We start from the raw sequence: 24,565 nt of genomic DNA, 5'->3' as shown, positions 1-24,565 counted from the left end.
CACAACTCAAGAGCCTGAACACATAATGGCTACGAAAGTCTTTTTGTCTGAGCTTTCGCATTCAGATCAATTTGACAAACAAAATCTCTGACCTAAATACTGGTCTATGCTATAAAGCACGTTTTTCCTTAGGAATATAATCCTGTTGAAGGTGTCTTTTGTGGTTTCTTCACTGATAGTTTTCTCTACCTTCTCTCAAATGTCTTGCAAATGGTACCTTATATGGAATGCACCTCCACTTTAAATCACAGCTGGCTAAATAGCATTTGCAACTGTCTGCGTCGCTGGTACAAAAGTCGCATATAACCATCCTCTTCCTCCTCATCGTTTGCATTGGCCCACTCAAATAAGTCCTGGTAGATACGTTTATACACCACGTTATCCATACTGAGCTCAGTTTCCCGTATACGGGCCTGGAGCACTGGACAGGCTTTCACTAAAAGAAAAGCGCCTTGCGCATGTTGGCGACGCTTGAGTGTGACTATAGGAGACATGTTTGTGATTTCAGTAAGAAAGCAGATTTCGAGTACAGACAATTTGGGAAGGAAATTGTGATGTAATATGATGGGAAGCAGACGATTGGTGATGCGTGGACATCCATTAAGCGATAGTTGCTCAATAGAGCTTCCCGCATGTATTGCCAAAACCCAAAGGGAATGGTCTGAAACATAACATCCTGCAAGACCGACAGTTTTGAGACGCCTGTTCCTGGCAAAGAGCGGTGTAAGAGAATGGCCCGTGACTAAATGGCCCTTGTTCTTGCGGCCCAAGTTGACGCTCACCAAGTTTCGGCATGACATGGCAATGGCGTAAACTCCAAAGTCTGAGACTTGTTCACATGCTCGGAGATCAAGAACTTCAAGGTTTGGACAGCGGTGAGCGACTTCCATTATGAATGAATCGTCTGTGACTTCAGACCACGCCATCACCAAAGTTTTTAATGAGGTATGCAAGAGTGATTCATCCGGGCGTAGCTTTGGACACATAAATATTTCGATTCGTTGAAGTGCTGAAGAATCAATTGTCTGGGCCAAAGCATCAATAGCCAGTTGCTTAGCACTAAACAAACGGCTGAGGATACATTGCCGCGGACGAAACATGCGTTCCTGAGAAACATAACTCTGGCTTCGAACAAACTGATACAAACTTCTATCTTTGGTAAATACAATCCGAGAACTTAAGAGCTGAATGGCCACTGTGTTGAAGAGGCGGTTGACTTGCAAGCATGTAAACAAAATATTTCTATCACAGTGATGCAGTAGGTTACCCAAGCTGACATTGTGAGGAGAAACGGTGTTTGGGTAGTCGGCATACTCTATGATTTTGTACACCAACTCGGGAATATCGAACACAGATGCCGTACGTTTGTAGGTATTATTGGAATGCAATGGCTTGCGATTAAAATCAATTTCGTTAGCATTGGAGATGTTGGAAGTGGTGGAAGAGTGTGGTTTCGCAGATGATTTCGAAAATTTCTGTTCATGGTTAGTAAAGCAATATTCTTGAGAACCTGACTCTGATAATTTGAGTATTTCAAATCCAGTTCTGGCTCAGCAATGGATTACAATACCTGTAAGATAAATTGCAAAAGCATATTGAAGAGAAATGAAATGTAATTGACTAGTTTGGTATGGCGAATGCTTACAAGTTATTCCCTAATTGCACCCGCTGATAGGCATGGTCCTATTACTTTTTTTGTGCATTTCGCTGATATTGCTTTTACTTCTTCGGCTCTAATTCCGCTTTTTTGAAACCTCCTATTCACACCATGCATGGGGACTTGTTTTACTAAGCTTGGGTGACCTAAACGTGAGATCTAAAATTTGCATTGGTTCTTCTGCCACGATTCATCTGTTAACGACCTTTAGCCAAACGAAGATGAGAGAAAGCATCTCTTCCAAACTCATTATTTTGCGTAAATAATTACAATAGTCGTATCCCGGGTGATACTTACGAGTTTTGAAGCACATACTCCTTCCTTCCTGATGTACACGCATACGCATATGCATGCTGTGGCTAGTGACACATCGTGTATTGTCCATACATGACTTACCAAGCAAAGCGTTGACACTACAGATATTAGTAAAGAGTGCATTATGTATGTAGCGAAAAATTTTTTACTCGGCGTGAATGGTATTGACTTGGTCAAAACAGAAAGAATAATCGTCTTCATCTTTTCCGACTGAATTACTGATACTTCATTATTATTGAATTGAGCAGTTAGCTTTACAATGAAGCATTCTCCATTACTGCTTGGTTCGATTCAAGTCCAGAGGCTAGCAACTATTGTAATTGATGCAAGTTGAGGAGGTGTTTAGGGATGCCACTAGGAGGATAAACGTTCCACAATTTAGCAAGAAATAACGTAAGATAATATAGATCGCTCTGCAGATCATGTCTGGGGAGGACGAAGATTCAGCCCGAGTCACTTTGACCGAGAAATGCAAACAAGTCCCATCGGATGAAAAAGGATTCTGAACAATATGAGTAGGAGATTTCCCATCTTGACGAGGAAAAGATGTCGCATGCTAAACTTGATACGTTTAGCTGAAATATCTGAAATTGTTTCCTAGAGTACAAAATTGTCAATTGACAAAACTTTTTTTTCAAATCCGTTTTCTAGAATACTTCGCGCATGAGCGAGTGCAAAATATTATTCAATGCATGCATGACGCACGCTAATGATATCGATCGTGCATACCTCCGCCTCATGCAGGTCGTGAGTAAGTGGTTGTTCAAATCAGGGAAGTGCCAACGCTGCACAACGCTTAAATAGAATACACTACACTACGGGGCAACCCATCATCGAAAGAATCAAAGCCATCTCGTCACGAAAGTGATATTGATCTCATCAGGAGTAATTTGTTCTCTAGGAAAAATTGAGTCAAGGGTTCGAAGTATTTTTAAATTGTCGTTCCCCTATGCAGCTGAGTGGAGTTACAACTGCCACAATATAAGAGGCTTTGCAGGAACGCAGAAAGTCTGTGGCATCAAATGGCTTAGTTTGCAGTCTCGTAAACTTCTGCAAAATAGCACATCTGGGTGTCTTATTTCATGCACCTCGGCAAGCATAGGCAACCCGGATGAATATGGAACTCAATGGATGAATATTGAGCCTGGAATTATGGCGCAGTCCTTTTCCTTGATTGTCCTTCGATAAATTCAGGAAATGCTTACAAATTACTATGTAATTACCGTAGGTATCTAAGGAAGCTGTAAGCTAGGACTTGAAAATATTCAGTTTCAAACTACATCGTTAAAATTACCTCGACTTTTATAAGTACAAATCACCCTAGTTCCTATAAAGAAGAGATGGAGAAACTATAACAAACGCCCATGAAAAAAAAGTAAACGTTTTCTGCAGTTTGTTAGCTCCTTTTTTCTTTTTTTTTTTTTTTTTTTTTTTTTGCTCTGTCTAGCTATCTTTCCATTAGAGTCCTTTGTCTTCACCGGAGGTTTGACTTTTGGTTTGTTATAAGAATTCCACTTTTATACCAGCTTATTTTCCAGTCTAACACTTCTGCTGGCTTTTTCCCTTGCATTAAACTGACGACCTAGTGCTTTGCAGTCCTCACTTTCAAAATTCTACTTAGATAAATCGACTCCAAGACCTCTCCAGTACTCGAATATCATACTTGAAGTATTGCTGGAGACTCTTGACTTAATATCACAAAACTCGGTCATTTCAGATTTGGGAACAGCGGGCAAATGTGGAATTTGGGATCAGAAGCTTGTATAATGCATAAAGTTTTGGGCATGCGAAACATGTTGAGCAAAAATGGGGTTTATTGTTTTATCTCCCCACTTGCCCCTTCATAAAATAAGTAGGAAGAATCGTTTCAAAAGGGCAATTTTAAGACTTCTGGTGTATGAATTTATGGTTCGTCGTCCTATATTGCCATTCACATGTTCACTTTAACCCTTTCGCTTTGCACGAGTACTTGAGTATTTTTAGCATAGAGAGATGGTTTTTTTTCTCTCATTAGCTCTCCGAAACATGAAGTTCCATCTCTATTGATTATTTATGACAGTTGACGCAACTACAAAATTCCTTTTATTCTGTGTCCTGAACCCATAATATGTTGCTTGTGTGTCCAATCCCTTAAGGGATGAGATTTTCACTTATTCTTACATGGAAATCAATTCAGGTGAGAACGAGAGATGACTCAAGAAATACACCACTTGCTGTTCTTAACGTTGCTGACTCAAATCAAAGGGTATTCTCTTCTTATTTCAAGACTTCCAATTTAAATATGAAGTGCAACTGTCTATCTACCTAGACAACTAAGTTGTTTAGGCAGCCTGATCTTGTTCGATGAAGCGATAAAGCAATGTCAAGCCCTACCATCTTTTCTAAACCAAGAAAGGGTACAAGGTGAATGGAGTTTAGAGAAGTAAATTCCAGTTCCAGAGTCAATCACCAAATGCGATGTCTGGAATGAATTATGTTACTCATGTTTGAGATATTCACCTAAGAAGAAACATTTCTATTCCAAGAATACATAGCAAAAATACTTAACTTGGTTGAATACTTCTAATTACACCCTTGATCACCGGCGTCCTTTCTTACGAATTGATTCTAGGTTAATACTGTTGAAGACAGTTCCAATGTAAACTGTTCATGGATTAGACCACATTTTGAACACCCGTTAACTGTAGCATTTTCCATTTCTTCCAAAGAAGCTTCCTTCAAAAAAGGTCTCATTTCCTCTTTGTATTGACTTACACGTGTCAAATTGCTCACTTGAAATCAGCGCTTTCATTCAGCCCAAAGTGACTAAGACGCCATTGCATTCTTTGCCAAGAATCACTTGGCACTTAATTGAAGAGCAGGTAATATTTTATCATGCTTTTTCTTGAAGCAGTACATGAATATCACATCCTGGATCTATATCTGAAAGCATTATATCATGTACAGCTGCTTCTCTGGGTGGTAGTAATGAATTCTTCCGGCTTGTCGTATACTTAGGCCCGCTTGGCACAGACTTACGAAAGAGCTGCCACACGATTTCTTACTAATATACACTCACATCCAAATACCACATTGTACATGTACATATGTACATCTACCAACCAAATATACTGTACTTAGCACATATCATTGTTGGCATAGCCTCATAACATGCGTGTGTAAGCTTCTGCAATGCGGCTGGTGAGTAGTGTTTCTTTCTTGCCGTATATGCAGAGTAGTCGGCTTAACCTGCTTTGATCCCTAGCATCAGTGGTTGAAAACTTCCGCTTTCGGGTGCTCCGGGAAAGCCAATGTCTAAGGATTGCAAGAGCGTTGGATTCAAAGAGAAATTTTTATCAAGTAGCAAAATAATAATCAAATGTGCTGCAATGGAGAATAGAAAGAAGATTGATGTTTGACTTTGGAAAATATACTGATAGTGGTAGACCAGTAAAAAATTTGAATAGTGTTTATGGATTGCAATCACATCTTGGAGATATTTTTTTTTTCGAGAATCGAGCGAAAAGTTTACTAAAAAATACATAGGCTTTCTTTACTAAAGGCCTGAACTATAGAAATCTTTTGAATAGGCTTTGGGCATTCTTGAATGTTGGCTTGATGCTTCGTTTTCTGCATGTCATTCACATAATAAGCACTTTCTCCTACCGTCATAGGCCTCTCTCTGGATCCAATACATAGCCATTCAAAGTTAGTTAAGGCTAGGGACAATGTAAGTAATTGATTCCAAATTTTCTAACAGTACTTCAAATTCTTCTGTCAACTTGGTGTTAGAGGCTCAGTGGTATCATATGAGCTGGAAGAAGATGATTCTGCGGATTGGGGTAACATTAAGAGATATGCTACCTCGGAATCGAGTGCTAATGCCTGCTTGGAGACAATCGAATGAAACAGTTTGGGCCCATGAGACAGAAAATATTGCATGAGATATGGTGGAGCACGGGTAACACTGCGCATTAGATTCTTGTAGATTTCTCTGTAATTAATAGGGTAACCCACATATTTGTCACCAAGCAAAGATTTGTTCATAGTTTGATAAAGTGTACTACCTTCCGTCAAGCAGTAAGTATTGTTGACCAAGTCAATGATTGCTTTTGCCATGTTTAGCAGGTTGTAACCCACTAACTCAAAAAGAAAACACGAAGAGTATGCTATGAATTGTTTTATTTTGAAAATCTCGGTTTTCATATCGAAATCATCATTATGAGGGATTCTGAATTCTTGAGAATAGACCATGAAATCCTCAACCGATGGCTCATGCAACCTCCATTCCAATACACACATGACGTGGAGTTCCATTTCTCTAAACATTTCATTGGTACAACTGAACAGAAACCCGCAAATATTAATTAAAGCATTTAGTTTGGGCAAACGGTAACGTTTTGTGAGCCCATAAGCTTGGTTTCTGGCCCTTGTACCCATCTTCATGGTGGAGATGTTTTTTTTACCGCTTTTCTCAGAGCCCAAGAAAATGAAACAATTATTGCAACCACTAATTTTAGCCGCTATGGTCAAGCATGCGACTATGGAGAGCTGTGCTTCATCTGGCAGTACTATGATTTTCAGGCAGTATCTGTCAAAGTAATGCACAGCCTTGTAAAAGATGAATGTGGGAAGTTTCAATTTGTTCAGCACCATCAAAAGGTAACCGACCAAGTTACTCCTGGTTGAAGAGTTGAGAAATGGCTGGTTCTTATACCTTGTAAGACTGAATGCCGAGTAATCTATAGAGTCTCTCATACTGGCAAGAATTTCTCTCGAATATTCTGAAACAACTCTTTCATGACACTTCACTTCATGTTCGTAATACTTGTGATGATATTCATATCGTCTGTCAATAGCATTTTCGCTTTTTGGGGCCTGGTTGGCTCTGATTTGCATTGGTAAGTTTGTGTGCATTTATCTTTTGTTCACACTGTAAATTTAAGGTACCAGAATGCTGCTAAAGTGAATTTTGATCAAGATCTCGAGATGAAACATCGCCATTGCGAACCAGTAATCCGGACATATTTGAAAAAAAAAAAAAAAAAAAAAAAAAGGAAAAGTGCATTACAATGGTAAAAATTATAACATTTTACTATGCACTGTGTAATCTGTACGATCTATTTAATTCATCGTGCATGTGGCTATTTCCTAACTAGTTCGCGGATATGTAGTGTTGAGACGCCTTCAAGGAGACCATGCAGATAATATTTTTTGGTATGCAGATAACGTTGTGATCGGAGATGCATAGCCCACCTCTGTCGAATAGATGTTGACTTTCGCGATTTCCTCTTTGGGGCCACCTTTGCTGAAGAAATAAGAATAGCATGATGTATTTCCTCTCCAATCTCAGACCCAACATGTCGCAAATCATTCTGTACCATCCCCCACGACTGCATACTCATAGATGCCTGTACCTGTGTAAACGAATATGCATATAAATTCTGGAAGCTACCTCGCAGTGTAAATAAACGTTTGTCGTCTAACCATGCATCCGTGCCCAAATTGGAAGTGTCAGATTCGAAACCGCAGTGCATGGCTCGTGAGTTTAGCTGGATTTCCCATAGCGAGTTTTTCCGAACAGAGGCCCTGATAGTTTTTGATTCTATAAAGATTCTGAACATTCAACGATTTTGAGCCTATTTGCGATTGTTCTCTCATGTTTCTTGACAGACCAGTCCTCAATCACTAGACTTTCAACTCATCTATTCGATCTTCAGCGTTTTCGTGTCCGAAAATATTTTTTCCCCACCCACAGGACTATTGTTTATGCAACCTTGTCCTTTTACCGATCTCTTCATGCATTCTTGCAGGTAAACTAACCTTGAAGTTTCTTAGCTTGCGTGACGCATGAGTCAGAGACGCCTAAAGTTCCTGATTTAAGGAGAGCTACCAAATACCCTTCTTGCATAGCTGAAATAATGGCTCCCCACTTACCTAGAAGATTTCTGCCTCTACGAAGGTCCTAAATACGAAGCTTTCCATCGGGGAAATTTCTGTCGGCATTGAAACAGAATTAAGAAACAGCGACTATACTTTCGAAAGGGGATAGAGTCTTCAATTCTCATCGTTACATGAGATTATACAAATACTGCTTTTGCTAATTTGCTACATATATGCTTGCCATTCACTTGAGTGATTCATAATTCTTGTCTACGTTTCTTGTTAACAGGTATCTCGAAAAGTAGTAAACACAAGGTCACAGCGTCTTCAGCCCTTTTCTGGAAGGAAAACTTTGCAATTCAGAAATAAAATATTCCCCAAATCTTCCAATATCCTCAGAAAAACTTTGTCGACTAAATCACACGTATATGGACCATATTTTGCCTCTGGAAAAGTGAAGAAGAACCTGTCTGATGATCCCTATCTCTTCTGTATTGAGATCGAGTACTTCATCAAAGATTGGCATTTCATAGAAAGGTAATCCCTAGTTTCACGCTTCAAGGAACGATTTTGTTCATAGATTTTAATCTTAGTAAGCATCTCAATATGTGGGTTTCGGTAACTTTACTCTGCGGTAAAGCTGTGTAATATCCGATGCATATGCACCTTGGTCTGCAGTCTACGTGTTTGAAGGCATATGCATCCGGTTACTCGAATGCTTCTATCCGGTAAGGCTTTACGAATTTGTGCAGCCGAGTTTTAGGGCCCGAAGACGATTCCTCATGTTTGAAAGGCAAGATATAGCCCATCACTGTCTACATGATAACTATACGATGTATTGACTTAGAACATGGCCTTTTCCAAGTGTCAATGCCTGTGTCTAGAAGATTTCTTTCTTTTTTTCTCCAATCGACTATTTTAAGAATATACGAGTGTTACGTCTGTTGAATACATGCTTGGGAAGATAATAATTGACTGTGCCGGCAGAAGGAGCCCGCTATGCTTTGCATTCCAAGCATACCATCTGCTCACTTATTTTACATTACCTCGGCTGCCATTCACTCAAAGGTAAGTAGAATAACATGTCGTGCTTTACCGAAATGATCAGAAGATGACATGACTTTTCTTGACCAGGGGTAAATTTCATATCCATGCGCTATGAAAAAGTTGAGCATGATTCCTATACGAAAGCTTAATGAAAAACTCTTCATGCACGGAAGTTTCTTTCGTGATAAATCCGATTCCAAGTGTTTAATGTTGATGACTGAGATTGACTTTCTCTTCCTCGAGTATGCTTCCTGTCTATTTCGTCATGATGATCCTTAAATTTCATATGGTCGCTCAGCGTCACAGTTTTCCAATTTGTGATGCGGCTTTTCGTGTTTTGGCTGATAAATAGAAATAATAGTCTTTTTGAAAAGCCTATGATTATGACTTTCAACTATGAAGCAGTCTACATATGGAAAAACATTCACGCTTAGGGTGACTTTTCTTTTGTGCTTCCCTCAATAGAGTTATTTTCTGGTCCAATGAGTACTTATTGAGTTTCCACTTTCTCGTCTCTATTGAGATTCCGTTGTACACATGAGCATATAATTGCATTAAGCCATCTTGAATCATCGACCTCAAGCAATTCTCTGTGTTTCGCTAAAAGAGGATCTTTAGAAATTTGAAGCGCTTAGATGTTAGAAACGAAGAGCCCAAAGAGCCTTTCCTTGCTGCTGTATTGGGTCCAGGATTTTCTCCAATACGTAGGGTTCGTTCCGTCTCTAAGCCTCTGAATCCCAAAAACAGTGTTGTCAAGCATGCGAACCGTATTATGAAGTGTAGTTTAAAATGGCTCTCTGGTCTTCTTTTCCTTCTAATTATTGAAACATGCCAGTCTGTACATTTTCAAGAATTACATAGGATGTCTTATTATGTGTCTTGCGCTTAATATCCCTGTGGAAAACATTTGAATTTTTGATTCGACGTAGAATATTGAAGCCCAAAAGTTTCTGAGAAGAATTCCCACTAAAGTTGGCTATTGCAGGTACACTCGAATTTTTGACCAATTTATCAGAATTCATTTACATGGCGCTCGCTCCCGACTTCCTTGTATTCCATGACAATCTGAAATTTTGCGCAGTCGGTCAAATTCTTAAGAAATCCTATTTAAGCAGTCAAGATGGAAACACATCTACAAATTACTTAAGATATACTAGAAGGAAAGTCAACTTCATGTATGGAAGAGAGAATGACACAAAACATTTATTATTTTTCATTGAAGTGCGATTTTGCAATGAGATGTCTAATCTCTCATTTTGTACAAATGAGGAAAAAACGTTCGCACTCATTATTTTTCCTCTTCACTCTAATTTAACCATTGCTTGATGAAAGCAAATAGGGATTGTGAAGGCTCGGTAGAATTTGACTCAAATTTTTACCAACATCATTATAAAAGAGTTTGAGGTGTGAAGAGGTGCCAATACATCCAGATCTAGATTTTCAAGGTTTCATTCAAAAGTATTGGTGTGCTCTTGAAACGTGTTTTTCTTAGCTACTAGGCAAAATCTACAATATTATTTCAGTTAAGTGATCTTAATACAAACGTGAGAGCAAATAGTTCATAAATGCCGAAGCTAGATTCCAGATTAGTAAAGAAAGAAATTGAAAATTGACACAAGAGTAATAAAAATGGAAACGTGGTTGAAATTAGCCCCTCCAGTCACTGATATTGATGGAATAGGCCCAGTGGCTATGGGCTTGGAACTCGCTTTTACCACAGAAGGGTTTTCGTGACTAAACACGGCTTGTGTTACAGCTAGAATAGACGTGGTAGCACCTTGCGTCGTTGTAGAAGTTGAGATACCAGCTGGGTAAATATACTTGGATGTATCGCTAGCTTGAGATCCACCTTCTGGAAAAATAGAAGCAGGATTATCTGTTTCAGTTGATAATGTTACTTCACTATAGCCAGAAGAATGTTTTGTGGAAACGTAAGCCGCAAGAGTCTCCGTTTCAACTTCAACTGAAGTTAGTGTTTTTATTTTCTTCGTTGAAAAGTAGTCAGTGATGGGCACAAATGTGCTTTTTGACGAAGTAGTTGTATCTTCATCCGAAGTGTTATAGTATCGCGCATAAGAAGAGTGTGATGCGCTATCAGAACTAGTTCTGGTAGTGGACGCAGAAATATCAGACACAGGAGATGGAGTTTGGGAACTGGAAGAGGTGAGTGGTGACTCCTCTGGAAATAGAGAAGTCACAGTAGTTAATAACCCTTCAGTTGTAGTAATAACAACCACGCCAGACACAATTCTTTCTGTCCCTATTTCGGTCAAGGTAAAAGTGGTGGTATACCGTGAACAGACTGGGCATGAGTTGGAAACAATGTCAGGTATGGTGGTAGAAGAAGAAGAAGATTCAACCAGAAAGGTGACTTGGGACGAGCTTTGTTCGTGACTACTACTGGATGATGAAACAACAATGCTCGAGGAACTAAAGCTTGATTCGGAATTGAAACTTGACAGGGTGCTAGAAACTGACAGCACACTAGATTCAACAGAGCTGGAACTGTAACTTGAGCTAGATTCAAAACTCGAACTTGAAACTTCACTTGAGCTGCTTGAACTTGATATTTCACTTGAGCTACTCGAGCTTGAGATTTCACTTGAACTGCTGGACCTTGAGATTTCGCTTGAACTGCTTGAACTTGAGATTTCACTTGAGCTCGATATTTCGCTCGAGCTACTTGAACTCCTCTGAGGCTCTGGAAAATCGAAAATTGTGGGACAATCATTGCAAACAGATGGACTGGAAGCTGAAGGTGGAGGCTGGCTATAGGATACGTAGGCCAAGATGAAAATGCCCCCCGAAAAACCTCCACTCAGAACCAGAATGTATTGCTGCTCGTAGCCTTCGCCCACGTTGAAAGTGAAAGTGAAAAATCCAACATCCACAGTCAAAACGGACCCACTGATAGTAGCTGAAAGTACGAGAGTAAGAAACCCTATTTTGTTACCGTTGCCCCATCCGACAATAGTAAATGTATTTGAAGGCATCAGAAGCCCAAAGCTGACTTGCGACGACGATGTCGAAAGATAAATGGTTTGCGAAGACGGCAACGGATTAGTACTCGCCTGGTCGATAATCAAGAGGGAATCCTGTCCGACGGAATAGCATCCTGTTCCCTGAACTTTGGACCGCTGATAAAAGTTCATTTGGTACAAACATATTGTACCCTCGTTAAGAACCGATTGTCCCGTTTGGCCAAAAAAGGCATTTCCGCCGCTTCTGCTTACACTCTGTGCGTAAGTGATCGTCCCATAATTTTGTGGGACGGTCACTAAGCTGGGCCAGATGTTCATGGTCGAGCCTCCGGTATTTCCAATTCCACCCATGTAAATGTGGCCGCTGTTGACAAACGCCGGTCCGGTAAAGCGGAAATCGCAAGCAGAGGTTTCACTTGCGGCATTGAGAACCACATCTCCGTTATTGGTGAATCCCAGGCCAAAAGTCACAGACATGCCCTCATTATTTCCAGTGTCGATGACAAACAACTGTCCGTTTACGGTAACAACGCCATCAAAAGTGTTACGAATGTAGCCGTTTCTATTGTCGAAAGCTAGATAGACCCCTGGGTCGATGTAGAGATCACCAAAATGATTAGCATTTCCAACAACGTCGAGATTCTCGCTCACGATGAGCGCAAAGATAGTTGAAGCTAAACAAGCCAAGAACAAAAAAAAGTCCGACAGATGCATTTCTGGCGGATTATCGGCCTTCACATGACCACATTAAAGTACTTTTTGGCAGAATTTTTTTCATTCTAATTTCTCTATCGTCTCCTTTTAGACCTGCAGTGTGCCTCAGTTAGATGCGTTAAGCGACGGTGCATAATTCGTATCTTGCGTTTGTCGCCTAGCTCGTAATTTAACTTAAATCCAAACAGCCTATGTTTGAACGGCTAGGATCTTCTTGGATGAGTGGCGACTCTTTGTCCTATATTTTGTCAAGGGCGAAAGCTCGGGTAAATTGACTAGGCTATAGCTTGGGTGTAGCTTTCTATAGCTTGTCTATAGCTTGTCTATAAATTCGACTCCACCTCACACAATGATGCACGTTGCATTACCCGTTTTACGGCCCGCATGAACTTCCCGTTTAGAATCTCCCTTTGAAGAGGATCCATTAGCCACTCAGCTTTAGTGTTTTTCGTTTCCTTATCTTGGCTCCAAAACAGGCATTTCCAAGCCGTGCGGCTTGTGCAGATAAATCTCCTCTCTACACATGCGCTCACCCCGACATTAAAGTTGAACCTAACTAGCCCTGGTTTTTAAGAGACCCTGACATGGAAGGAAAATCAGATAGAAATTTATTCGAACCCAAAAAGATGTGTATTTTCAGTGGGTGTTCATTTTTCCCAAAAGCAAAATGGCATGAAGATTTGCTGTCTCCTTTACTTTCGCCGGTTTAGTAAACACGATGTGTTAATTCCCCGCCGAATTATTATCGAAGCTGTTCTTTCAAACGACCCGTTCAGGTCTGTGGTTACCTCCTTTTTTCTTTATTTTTTTTTCTTGCTTTTCTGTTTCAATCAGGCTTTCAGACTGTGTTGCAGTCGTTTATGCCTAAGATTGTCTGGGTGACTTTTTGATCCATACCATCCACAATCAATGAGAAAGCTCTTCGTTTTTTTCTTTTTTGCACCCCTTTTCCTTTTGCCCGTAAAGTTCTCGTAACTAACTCCATGCACCCCCACAAAACTGACCAATTGTGGCTGATGCACATTCAGCCCTCGTGCATGTGTCTGTTCAACATTGACTGGACATTTGGAGACTGAGCCTCATCCAGAATTTTAGATTCCTTAAAGGACTCTTAACAACAGGGGTTTTGCTCATTTGAATGATGTGCATATCGTCAAGATCGGATGTGCCGTAGGAAGGATTACTCTTCGCATTTCATTACTCAAACTTTGTAAACAATTTCTCGTCTCGTGGAACCAGACCATCTTCTGTTATTCCCTGAATCCTCTTCATTATTATATAAAGCTACATTACTGACATTCGGGTCAAAGTTGAATGCCCTTAAGTTTGTAAGCTTAAGAAATTTTGACCTCTCAGGGCAAATGTCCTTGCATAAAATAGTGCATGAAGTGGAGTGTATGAAGGAGAATTGGAGAACTTGTACATAGATTTCGTTATCGCCATCGTATGTGCTATAATCAAATTTGTCTAGGAATATTGCAAACATCTACAATAAAGTTCTGGATAGCGGGGTTAACTTTAACACTTTTTGCATAATTTTCAAGCATACCGACATCAAGTGCCTATTTTAATTTATCTAGAGGCAGAATATATAGTATTCTGTTTTGTACATCTTCTCCTATGGCCCTGAAGTCCCATTTTCGACATTTAGCTTTACATTTTCAATCAAACTTAACAAATTAGAATTGGAACCGTGTCTGGTTGATAATCAATACCAAATAGAATTCATTGCATGTACATCTACTCGCACTTGCAGTAACTAACAATTCCCGAACGAAAACTATGGTCCGTCCTAGATCATTCAATCTTCGCCCTCCAAGAAATCAATTTGCAGTAGAAAACCAGAACTATGTGCACAAACTTCAGAATTAGTACCTTTAAAATCGGAAATTCGTACACAGGGAAACCAGAATTGGTCATCTGATGGTTCTCAGTTTTGGCCTAATATAACCTCTCCTTTCTGCGAATGTTTGTATTGACATTCTCTATCTATGTAGTTTTAATCAATCTGAAAAATTGTAGACAACAATTCCATGAAGCATCTTGGACTATCCTCAACAGCGAATTCTACAGAAGTACGAAGAGATCGGGTACTGAAGGGTTAAATTAGCCAAAGATGGAAAGAACATATAGCAGGATACATAATTATATTCCCTCTTAATACCAAATGGAAGAGGACCCTCGCCTGGATCAGTGTAGTACGCCTGAATGATTGAAATTTCATGTACTACTTTTGAAAGGCGTATTGCATGCCCATTTTATTTCATTGTGTCTCTGTAAATTACGCAAAATTTTTGCAAAGCGAATTTCTAATTTACTTTATGACGGATTTCGCTCTATCCACGAAATGTCATTTTTCTCTGTACCGAATTTACGTTTCCATTTGTTCAATTTTTGATTTCTTAATGTTCTCTTCTCGAAGTGTGAATTCTAGTGTCTTGAGGTGGGAATATCGATGTAGATGTATGGACCACTATTTGGGATTGACTGTAACCTGTAGTTTCCAAATGCTTGGTATTTTGTGATTCAGAGAAGACATAAGGATGGTCCTTGAAAGCCATGAAAACTCATTCTAAGCATTTAATCAACTCTTTTCGGCTCATATTTAACCTGAACGAGTTAGAGTATGAAATCTTACAGCTTCTTCCCTCCAAAAGTTGCTAGGGATTTCCATTAGGATGATTTGAACTTTTATAGCATTTCGAGTTGAAAAACAAATTCCACAATTTCATTGACATTGTGTTAGCTTTTCAAAACGCAGTACTTGAAAGCTTCTTGTTGAATTCGAAATTATTCACGTCTGTATTTCTCAAATCAGGAACCGACGAAATAGATCTTGATAAATAAACAAAACATTCTAGTTCATTTTACTTCATCATTGAGACCTCGATCAAAACGAATATGAATTTTTATTTAAACCTATAATGTAATACATCATCAGAAGAATAGAAGGTGAGAGAGAAAAGTAGTAAGATACGAAGAAACAATCCTGAAGAAAGGTAAAGAGGCAATAAAAGACCTGGCGTCCACCGCTTAAAAAAGCAACATGGCCAAAAACGAAGCAACGAACACAGATGTGCTCTTTTGCAAAACACCTGCACCGGCAGTGACAGAAACAACAGGAGCAGCAGAAGATTGCGCAGATCCGGAAGTCTGGGAACTGATCAAAGTGGAAACCTCATAGGCACCCAGCGATGATGCTACAGTCACTTGTGAATTTGGTGACTCGGGCGAGTTCTCTGCTGCAGCGGTACCTTCAGGGCCAGCTGAAGTTGCGACAAGGTTGGCCTGTCTCACTTCAGAAGCAGTGGCATTAGGTGCCTCTTCCTGAGGTGTGGCAGAAGTAACGACAGTGGAGGTATACTCCACACCATTGACGTCAGTGGACACCACTACACTGCCAGAGGTAGCTTCAAGCTGTGCGGTCGAGCAGACAGTAGAAGTATACTCCACACCATTAGCATCGGTAGACACGATGACACTGGTCAAAACCTGGGGTTGGTTGGTGGGACTGACTGTAGAAGTGTACTCCACACCATTGACATCAGTAGAGACCACCACACTGGTCAAAGCTTGTGGCTCTTGAGTCGAGCAGACCGTTGAGGTGTATTCTACACCATTTGCATCAGTAGACACCACAACACTAGTTGAAACTTGTGGTTGTTCGGTGGGGCTGATAGTTGAGGTGTATTCCACCCCGTTGGCATCAGTAGAAACCACGACAGTAGTCAAAGCCTGTGGCTGCTCAGTAGGTGTGACTGTTGAAGTATACTCCTCGCCATTAGCATCAGTAGATACCACGATACTTTCAGTTGCCAGTGCTTGGGTTAAGCTTTCGGAGTAAACCGTCGAAGTGAACTGGTCACCGTTTACATCTGTAGACACCACAACGCTACCGGTCAATGTTGTCTCTGCACCGTTAGTATCAGTCGAAACAAACGATGTGGTATACTGGGTGCAAACAGGGCAAATTGTGGAAATAGTCGTGATGGTTGAGGCGGTGGAAAGAGTAAGAGCAGCAGATGTCGTAGTTGGCTGTGCTGATACATCAGAAGCAACCGGAGTTTCTGGAGAAGCCTGAGAAGAAGCTGGGGCTGGAGCATTACCAGAAGGTTCCACAGCTCCGTTAGTCGACGCTGAAGCTGGCAAAGTACCTTGACCGGTTGCCAGAGGGTTCTGTGATTCAGGACCTGTTGTGTCAGTCTGTGCTCCAGGGGCAATGGCATTGGTCGAGTCAACAGGGACAAAAGTGCTGGAAGGGCCAGCCTCTGGTCTTGTGGAGTTGACGAATCCAGTGAAGCTTGAAGAGCCAGCACCACTTGAGGATGGTGACGAGCTCGATGGAACGTCTGCGCTAGCGGAAGACTCATGGATGACAGAGGACACTTCAGACGAACGGGAACCTGACGAGGAAATGGAACCAGAAGCCAAAGCTGAAGCGTGAGAAGATGACTCGGAAACATCAGAAGATGACTCGGAAGCGTGAGAAGACAAGGTTTCAACAACAGATGGAGATGCGACGGTCATCGTGGTCAATGAGCCCTTCGAATCTGTAGTAACTCTGAGAACTTCTGCCATCAACTCAAACAATCCATCAGGACCAGCAGTGGAGATGGTAGTGGTGTACTGGGTACACTCGGGACAGTCAGAACTACCAGAGAAACTGGAGATCAGCACGCTGGCAGAGTGTACTGTAGAGTTGGTTAAGCCAGTCGCCAGAGAAGCCGAGGAATGGACTGGAACATGGCTAGAGCTTGGTGCAGCAGAGATGCTGGGCTCTCCGCTTGATGCATGCGATTCACTAGAGCTCGTGTGGTGGCTAGAGCTGAACTGGCTGCTTGCGCTAGACCTATGGATCGAAAGAGGCTTCGAACTGGATTCTTGGCTCGAGCTAGATTCATGGCTGGAGCTAGATTCATGGCTAGAGCTTGGCTCATGGCTGGAGCTTGGCTCATGGCTGGAGCTAGATTCATGGCTAGAACTAGATTCATGACTAGAACTAGATTCATGACTAGAACTAGATTCATGGCTGGAGCTAGATTCATGGCTGGAGCTAGATTCATGGCTAGAGCTAGATTCATGGCTAGAGCTAGATTCAGGAGAGAGGGTTCTTGTAGTAAGAGCTCCTCTGGAGTTTCTTGTAATCAAAATGAGCTCAGCTTTCAATTCGAACTCACCCTGTGCATCGGTAGTAGAGACGGTAGTCGTATACTGGGTACATCCTGAGCATTCAGAGGAGCTAGGAGCTTCTGAAATCGACAGGCTGCTTAACTCTCTAGAGCTTGACGGGTTGGTGCCCAAACGGTGGCTCGAACTTGGTTCCGAGCTAGATTTTGCAGAAAAACTTTCTGATGAACTTGACTTGTGGCTTTCACTAGCTGTAGGTCTTGCCAAATCGCTTGATCTTGATGCTGGGGCCGCAGACGACTCGCTGCTAGGTCTATGGGAAGAGCTCTCACTAGAAGCAGGTTCAGAACTGGATGAGCTCTGAACAGGCTTTCTAGAGGCAGAGCTGGAACCCTCTTCAGAGCTAGAACGAGAAGGTTTAGGTACAGAACTGGATCCTTCCTTTCTTGACTCGGCACTGGACAGTTCCAGAATCAAACTAGATTCAGAGACTGAGGCAGAATGAGAAACAGAAACAGAAGACTCTGAACGCACACTAGAGCTAGATTCTGGACGTCTAGGGGCACTAGATTCCGAAGATTCCGAAGATGGTCTAACAGCAGAGCTAGATTCCGAAGAATGCGAGGAACTTGGTGGCACAGATGATCTTTGTCTTGGTCTGGCACTTGATTCTGAAGACTCGGATGATCTTGGAGCAGCGCTCGAAGATTCGGATGGTCTTGGTCTTGGAGCAGAACTGGATTCAGAGGACTCGGATGATCTTGGTCTTGGAGCAGAACTGGACTCGGAAGATGCAGAAGATCTTGGTGCAGCACTGGAAGATTCGGATGATCTTGGCCTTGGAGCAGAACTGGATTCAGAGGACTCGGATGATCTTGGTCTTGGAGCAGAACTGGATTCAGAGGACTCGGATGATCTTGGTCTTGGAGCAGAACTGGACTCGGAAGATTCAGAGGATCTTGGTGCAGCACTAGACTCAGAAGATCTTGGAGCAGCGCTCGAAGATTCGGATGATCTTGGTCTTGGTGCAACACTGGATTCAGATGATGCAGAAGATCTTGGGGCAGCACTGGACGATGCAGAAGATCTTGGTCTTGGGGCAGAGCTGGATTCAGAAGCGGCAGACGATCTTGGTCTTGGTGCAGCACTAGATTCGGATGATTCAGAAGATCTTGGTGCAGCACTAGACTCAGAAGATCTTGGTGCAGCACTTGATTCAGAAGATCTTGGTGCAGCACTTGATTCAGAAGATCTTGGTGCAGCACTTGATTCGGAAGATGGGGCTGCACTAGATTCGGATGATCTTGGTGCAGCACTAGACTCAGAAGATCTTGGGGCAGCACTAGATTCGGAAGATCTTGGTGCAGCACTAGATTCAGAAGATCTAGGAGCAGCACTTGATTCAGAAGATCTTGGTGCAGCACTAGACTCAGAAGATCTTGGGGCTGCACTTGATTCGGAAGATGGGGCTGCACTAGATTCGGATGATCTTGGTGCAGCACTAGATTCGGAAGATCTTGGGGCTGCACTTGATTCGGAAGATGGGGCTGCACTAGATTCGGATGATCTTGGTGCAGCACTTGATTCGGAAGATCTTGGGGCAGCACTGGATTCAGAAGATCTTGGAGCAGCACTAGACTCAGAAGATCTTGGGGCTGCACTTGATTCGGAAGATGGGGCTGCACTAGATTCGGATGATCTTGGAGCAGCACTAGATTCAGAAGATCTTGGTGCAGCACTAGACTCAGAAGATCTTGGGGCTGCACTTGATTCGGAAGATGGGGCTGCACTAGATTCGGATGATCTTGGTGCAGCACTTGATTCGGAAGATCTTGGGGCAGCACTGGATTCAGAAGATCTTGGAGCAGCACTAGACTCAGAAGATCTTGGGGCTGCACTTGATTCGGAAGATGGGGCTGCACTAGATTCGGATGATCTTGGTGCAGCACTTGATTCGGAAGATCTTGGGGCAGCACTGGATTCAGAAGATCTTGGAGCAGCACTAGACTCAGAAGATCTTGGGGCTGCACTTGATTCGGAAGATGGGGCTGCACTAGATTCGGATGATCTTGGAGCAGCACTAGATTCAGAAGATCTTGGTGCAGCACTAGACTCAGAAGATCTTGGGGCTGCACTTGATTCGGAAGATGGGGCTGCACTAGATTCGGATGATCTTGGTGCAGCACTAGATTCGGAAGATCTTGGTGCAGCACTGGATTCAGAGGATCTTGGTGCAGCACTAGACTCAGAAGATCTTGGGGCTGCACTTGATTCGGAAGATGGGGCTGCACTAGATTCGGATGATCTTGGTGCAGCACTTGATTCGGAAGATCTTGGGGCAGCACTTGATTCCGAAGCTGCTGCAGATCTTGGAGCAGCACTCGATCCAGAAGACTCAGACAGTCTTGCCGAGTTCACATCTGAGCTGGAGCTGGCCCTAGCATTTTGGTCACTGGAAGATGCAGAATTCACGGCAGCAGCCCTTCCGTTGCCTCCACCCACTGCTCTAGGAGATAAATTATGCTCTGTGTCTGGGTCTTCTCTTTTGTCTCCAGGACCCGACCCATCTGTTCTTTTGTCATGCAAAACTCCGCTGATGGCATTTTCGCGTTTGTGAAGGCCATCTAGGTTTGAATTTATAACGAGTGCGAACACACTAGTGACAAGCACTACCAAACTTAATAGCAAGCCAAAAGCTGATCGCATTCTTTGGCTATTCACATTTTCATACTGGCAGCTCTACTCCTTTAAGTACTTCTTGAGCTGAACGTGGCTGCTTATGGGTTTGGCCAACATGTTCAAGATTAAACGACTTTCCAAGGCATATCGCGCATGGCCGTTACCCAAACATGCATGATGCATATGACTTGCAGATACATCAGATCTACAGTTGTCTTTGATACCTCTTAGCTCTTTTTCACATCTTCGTCACATCTTTTCCTATCGGATAAGACTGTGGAATGTTGGAATTACGCGTTAATTATGCTCTTTTGCGGTGTGGATCCAAACCTACGTCTCCCTCTTGACAATTGTTTACGAAGTAGTTTCGTGCTTTCAGAGTGGGGATGTTGGTATGCAAGTGTTTGCAGGAAAGAAGGGGTCCGAAGGCTACAAATCATGGTACCATCCCAAAATCAATCTGCACCAGCCATCTGGTCCAAACATCCGTACGGATAGACTTTCCTTTCTTTCTCCATTGTATATCTTCATGATGCAAAGGCCACATCTTAGACTTTCTTGTATCAGTTTAATTGAGATCGTTCACACTATAGCTGACTAAGAAGGCTCGAAATGAAAATAAGACATGAGTGTATGTTTTCAGCTCCTAGAAACGCCCTTTTGCACTTTCTGCTCATGCACGGGCTACATGAAGATCTATAGAATTATAGTACATGCATGCTGGTGCAGCACTCAAAAGAGGTATATTTCCACTGATATGTACACCTACGGCTCCTTTGTCTCTTTTCCGGATACGATGACGTCGAAGGCTTTAGTTCGATAGTGCACAGTCAAGGGTTTCTCTTTAACTGGTCATTATTATGGGCCTAGCCTCATAAGCCTCTTTTAGTGTGGCATTGTCTTTAGCTCCCCCTTCAAAGAGCGAAAGAGAATTTGTGTAATCCCGTAGTCTCCGGTTTGGTACAACTTAGGACAACACTTAAATGTTTTGAACAAGTCCTATGTTACAAGTACCAAGGCCACTTAGTTATTTTCCAAGGATATTTCTCTATATCTTTGGCTACTAATGACATATTCTGACCTGTCCTGGTCGACCCACTTGCACTATTGGCATTGATCCAGACTGGTGCATAACGTTGCATATGCATGTGTCAGTGTCCCCTGTGTTATACTGCACAATGTCTCACGCTACATCAACACTGGCTATCTCGGAAAAGATGGCTCAAACTACCGTTGCAAGTATCGCTGATACTCCTACTTTGATATCAACTTATCGAGTATTTTTAGCAAGACACGAACACAAAAGAAGAGGAAGGAAATAATGACATCAAATGCTGATTAAAAAAGTTCACTTTGCCCTCATACGTCAGATTGCACAAGTGGCATACGACGTATGTGGCACCAGTCCGATAGGTTTTTTTTTTTTTTTTTTTTTTTTTTTTCCTGCCTGCTGCTCCTAATCCGGTAAAAGCTAAATACTCATTGAAGTGTTTCTATAAAACAACTGGCTTTGCTCGACCGAAACTCTGTTGACGTTAGCATAAACGTCACCACCGGTAATATCTTTACCTTGGAAAGCAGACATGTCAATTCTCGATCGAGATATGTTGACACACTGCACAAAATATTATATCTATGTCTGCTGTGGGGAGGTAGTACATAATGCAACTGTGCGTGATCTCGCTAAAAACTCCCCTGTATCTTCAAAGTAACCTAATGAGAAGAAACCACAAGGGGCATAGGTCGTTTAATTTTCGCGACTATCCTGCAGTTATATCTTGCAGTAAGTCTCTAATTGGATAGTCTCCTGAACAAATGTGGCCCTCCGCGTGGCTGAATCGGTTACATTATGGTTATGAGATTTCTCGAGATGGGCCCACCATCTAAAAACATCTGTCTAAGCTTCGGAACAAGCTTACATTCAGAAATTTCTTGTACGGAGAATAAGATCCCGGATCGCTCGAAATGCTTTTGTAATCTGTAAAGCGTCGTAGACTCTGCTTTGCTTCTTTTATGAGCTAGTGGCTTGTCCGAAAACTCCTTTGGGACACGCATTACTTCTCATAACCGGAAACCTACTTTCCATTATTGGATATTTGGCTGCGGCAGCAGAAAAACTTTTACTAAGTGAGGTGAGTGCGCTCTTTAAATCGCTCAAACACTTCAAAGGCTTATAAGCAAAACGGGAAGCCTCCTACCGATTCCGTGGGAATTCGTTGTAAGCAAAACCTGATCTTGACGTGCTTCATTAGTCTGCAATCATGGAGCACCAAATCCCTACTCTTCTCTTAGTCTACAATACCGAGCCTCGGTGTCTGTTAAACTAGGCTTCGCTTATTATTACCGAAAGGACCATGGTGAGAAGGTTTTGAGGGCTGCCATGTCTAATTCTACCTTTGGTTAGTAGTAAAAGTGGTCTATCCGTATTCTCCGGTTACGAGCTTTCGTACATTTCCGGAACGGACAATGCAACATCTCTCATCGACGCCATGTCTCAAAGGGTTATAAATATTTCTCCTTTCACCACAACAGTTGGCTGGTAAGTTTCAAAACGGCAACTTCATGCAGAAAAAAGTACTAGGAGCCAACTAGTGAAAATTTAGTGATCGCCCATCTAGGTCAAGGGCCAGTACGATAATAGGAGTAATGTTAATTCCAAGGGGAAGAAACCATCCGCTCTCAAAAAAATCTTCTAAAAGTCTGTAAGCTGGGGCTGGCTTTACCTTCGTATACCAATGACCTTAAGCATTAGTTGTCGCATGATTGTCTAAATACGTAATCCTTTAGTTATGCATTTGCACTAATGCAGTAGGTAAAAAATATTTTTTGTTTTGCATGAAGCATATTGACGACAAACTATGGATAAGCTTTAGTTTGTGCTTGAGTAAATTTTTTTGTCGGATGAAGATGTTAATGGATGAACTTCGAAACGGACAGAGTGTTTAATATTTCGACTAGACGAAATCACTCCAGCTAAAATCCCCATGCCACATTGACACGTTTTATCCCATTTTCATTCACGATTCAGTATCCTCAGCCCACACTAGACATATGAGTTTTCACAAGGTGGATTAATGGACCAATGGATTCCAAAGTAGTTGACAAATACTATAATTCTCTATGTCAATGGAACATAAGATTCTTAAGTCCAAACTTCTGCCTCTCAGAGTACTACGATCATTGTAAACCACTTTTCTTCATTATTTATTTCCTCTTGTCGGAAAATCCATATCCCGAATTCAATAGCCCACAGGGCAGAATTGAAGATAGTTATCTATTCAACTGACTAAAATTTTTGGAACCCATGTCCCCCAGGTACTTCGAAAGCCTTCTCCATTTACGTTATGACAGAGTACGAAACCTTGTGTGAAACTTTCGGAAATGTCTGTAACACTAGACTCTCTATATTCGAAGGAAGTATAATGTGTTTAGCAATGATGGTTTTACAAAGCAAGGTTCGATTTGGGGTACGTTTAATGGAAAAGAGACCTCGTGAAATTCTTTGTAGGAAAATTTCTAACAACTGACCAAGTTACTGGAAAAGAAGTGACACTGTTACTTTTAAAGTCGCAATCATCCATTACTCGTCTTTGGGAGAAGTACAGCAGCATTTGTTCATCCAAGTGGTACCAACTCAGTTCTGGCATTCACATTGTGTCTTTGTCCTCTGGCCAAACTTCCTAATCTCTCCAGAATGGATATACGAAAAACATAATAATCAAATCTCGTTTACTATATTCTCGACATTTTTACTACCGGTCCAAGGTGACGATTAGGAACTCCCGGAAATATTCTCATACTTTCTCAACAATATAATCAGATCAATTGACGGGGCAGCTTAAGCTCTCTTTTTACTGTACACTAAGCCTGGAAGGTATTCTACATCCAATCGTCTCAACCGCTCTTGTTCATTCTCCAGAGAAACTGTGCTAAATCAATTATTCGACATTTATCAAAACTTGCGACGATGTTAGATGTATGGTTATAGATTTCTATTGTTGGTGTTGCACGTTTGTAACTTGATTCAACTTAAAGCAAAAGTAACGTTTCAGGGTTGACTTCGGACAACTTACATGTATACAGTTGTCCTTTTAGTATCCTGACACATTGGACAAAGTGGATGGACAAAGAATCAGTCAAGAAGTTCATGTACAATAGTTGAAGGAGAAGATGGAGAAGAACA

At 41.7% G+C, this 24,565-nt stretch overlaps 5 protein-coding genes across 5 annotated transcripts; 1 reads left to right on the top strand and 4 right to left on the bottom strand. All coding sequences in view use genetic code 12, as the record gives it.

Annotated features, from left to right (window-relative positions):
- Nucleotides 1-245: 245 nt before the first annotated feature.
- FOB63_004349 (Leucine Rich repeat family protein) lies at nt 246-986 on the bottom strand (the record flags this gene model as incomplete). The annotated part of the gene is made up of 1 exon (XM_002614780.2): nt 246-986. One exon carries the CDS (start codon nt 984-986, stop codon nt 246-248), a length of 741 nt encoding a protein of 246 aa, XP_002614826.2.
- A 4,742-nt stretch (nt 987-5,728) lies between these two features.
- Nucleotides 5,729-6,850, bottom strand: FOB63_004348 (Cyclin, N-terminal domain family protein; the record flags this gene model as incomplete). Its single annotated transcript, XM_002614781.2, has 1 exon — nt 5,729-6,850. The coding sequence occupies one exon, from the start codon at nt 6,848-6,850 to the stop codon at nt 5,729-5,731; it is 1,122 nt and encodes a 373-aa protein (XP_002614827.2).
- Nucleotides 6,851-10,467: 3,617 nt separating this feature from the next.
- Nucleotides 10,468-12,576, bottom strand: FOB63_004347 (Hyphally regulated cell wall protein N-terminal family protein; the record flags this gene model as incomplete). The annotated part of the gene is made up of 1 exon (XM_002614783.2): nt 10,468-12,576. The coding sequence occupies one exon, from the start codon at nt 12,574-12,576 to the stop codon at nt 10,468-10,470; it is 2,109 nt and encodes a 702-aa protein (XP_002614829.1).
- A 3,033-nt stretch (nt 12,577-15,609) lies between these two features.
- Nucleotides 15,610-18,174, bottom strand: FOB63_004346 (uncharacterized protein; the record flags this gene model as incomplete). Its single annotated transcript, XM_002614785.2, has 1 exon — nt 15,610-18,174. One exon carries the CDS (start codon nt 18,172-18,174, stop codon nt 15,610-15,612), a length of 2,565 nt encoding a protein of 854 aa, XP_002614831.2.
- Nucleotides 18,175-18,361: 187 nt separating this feature from the next.
- Nucleotides 18,362-20,320, top strand: FOB63_004345 (uncharacterized protein; the record flags this gene model as incomplete). Its single annotated transcript, XM_066102392.1, has 1 exon — nt 18,362-20,320. One exon carries the CDS (start codon nt 18,362-18,364, stop codon nt 20,318-20,320), a length of 1,959 nt encoding a protein of 652 aa, XP_065958288.1.
- Between the last annotated feature and the right edge of the window lie 4,245 nt (nt 20,321-24,565).

This window comes from Clavispora lusitaniae (assembly GCF_014636115.1).
Source record: "Clavispora lusitaniae strain FDAARGOS_655 chromosome Unknown tig00000187_pilon, whole genome shotgun sequence".
In the NCBI taxonomy this organism is placed as follows: domain Eukaryota; kingdom Fungi; phylum Ascomycota; class Pichiomycetes; order Serinales; family Metschnikowiaceae; genus Clavispora; species Clavispora lusitaniae.
The sequence above is the reverse complement of the archived record's forward strand: the minus strand, read 5'-3'. Positions and strand labels throughout refer to the sequence as shown.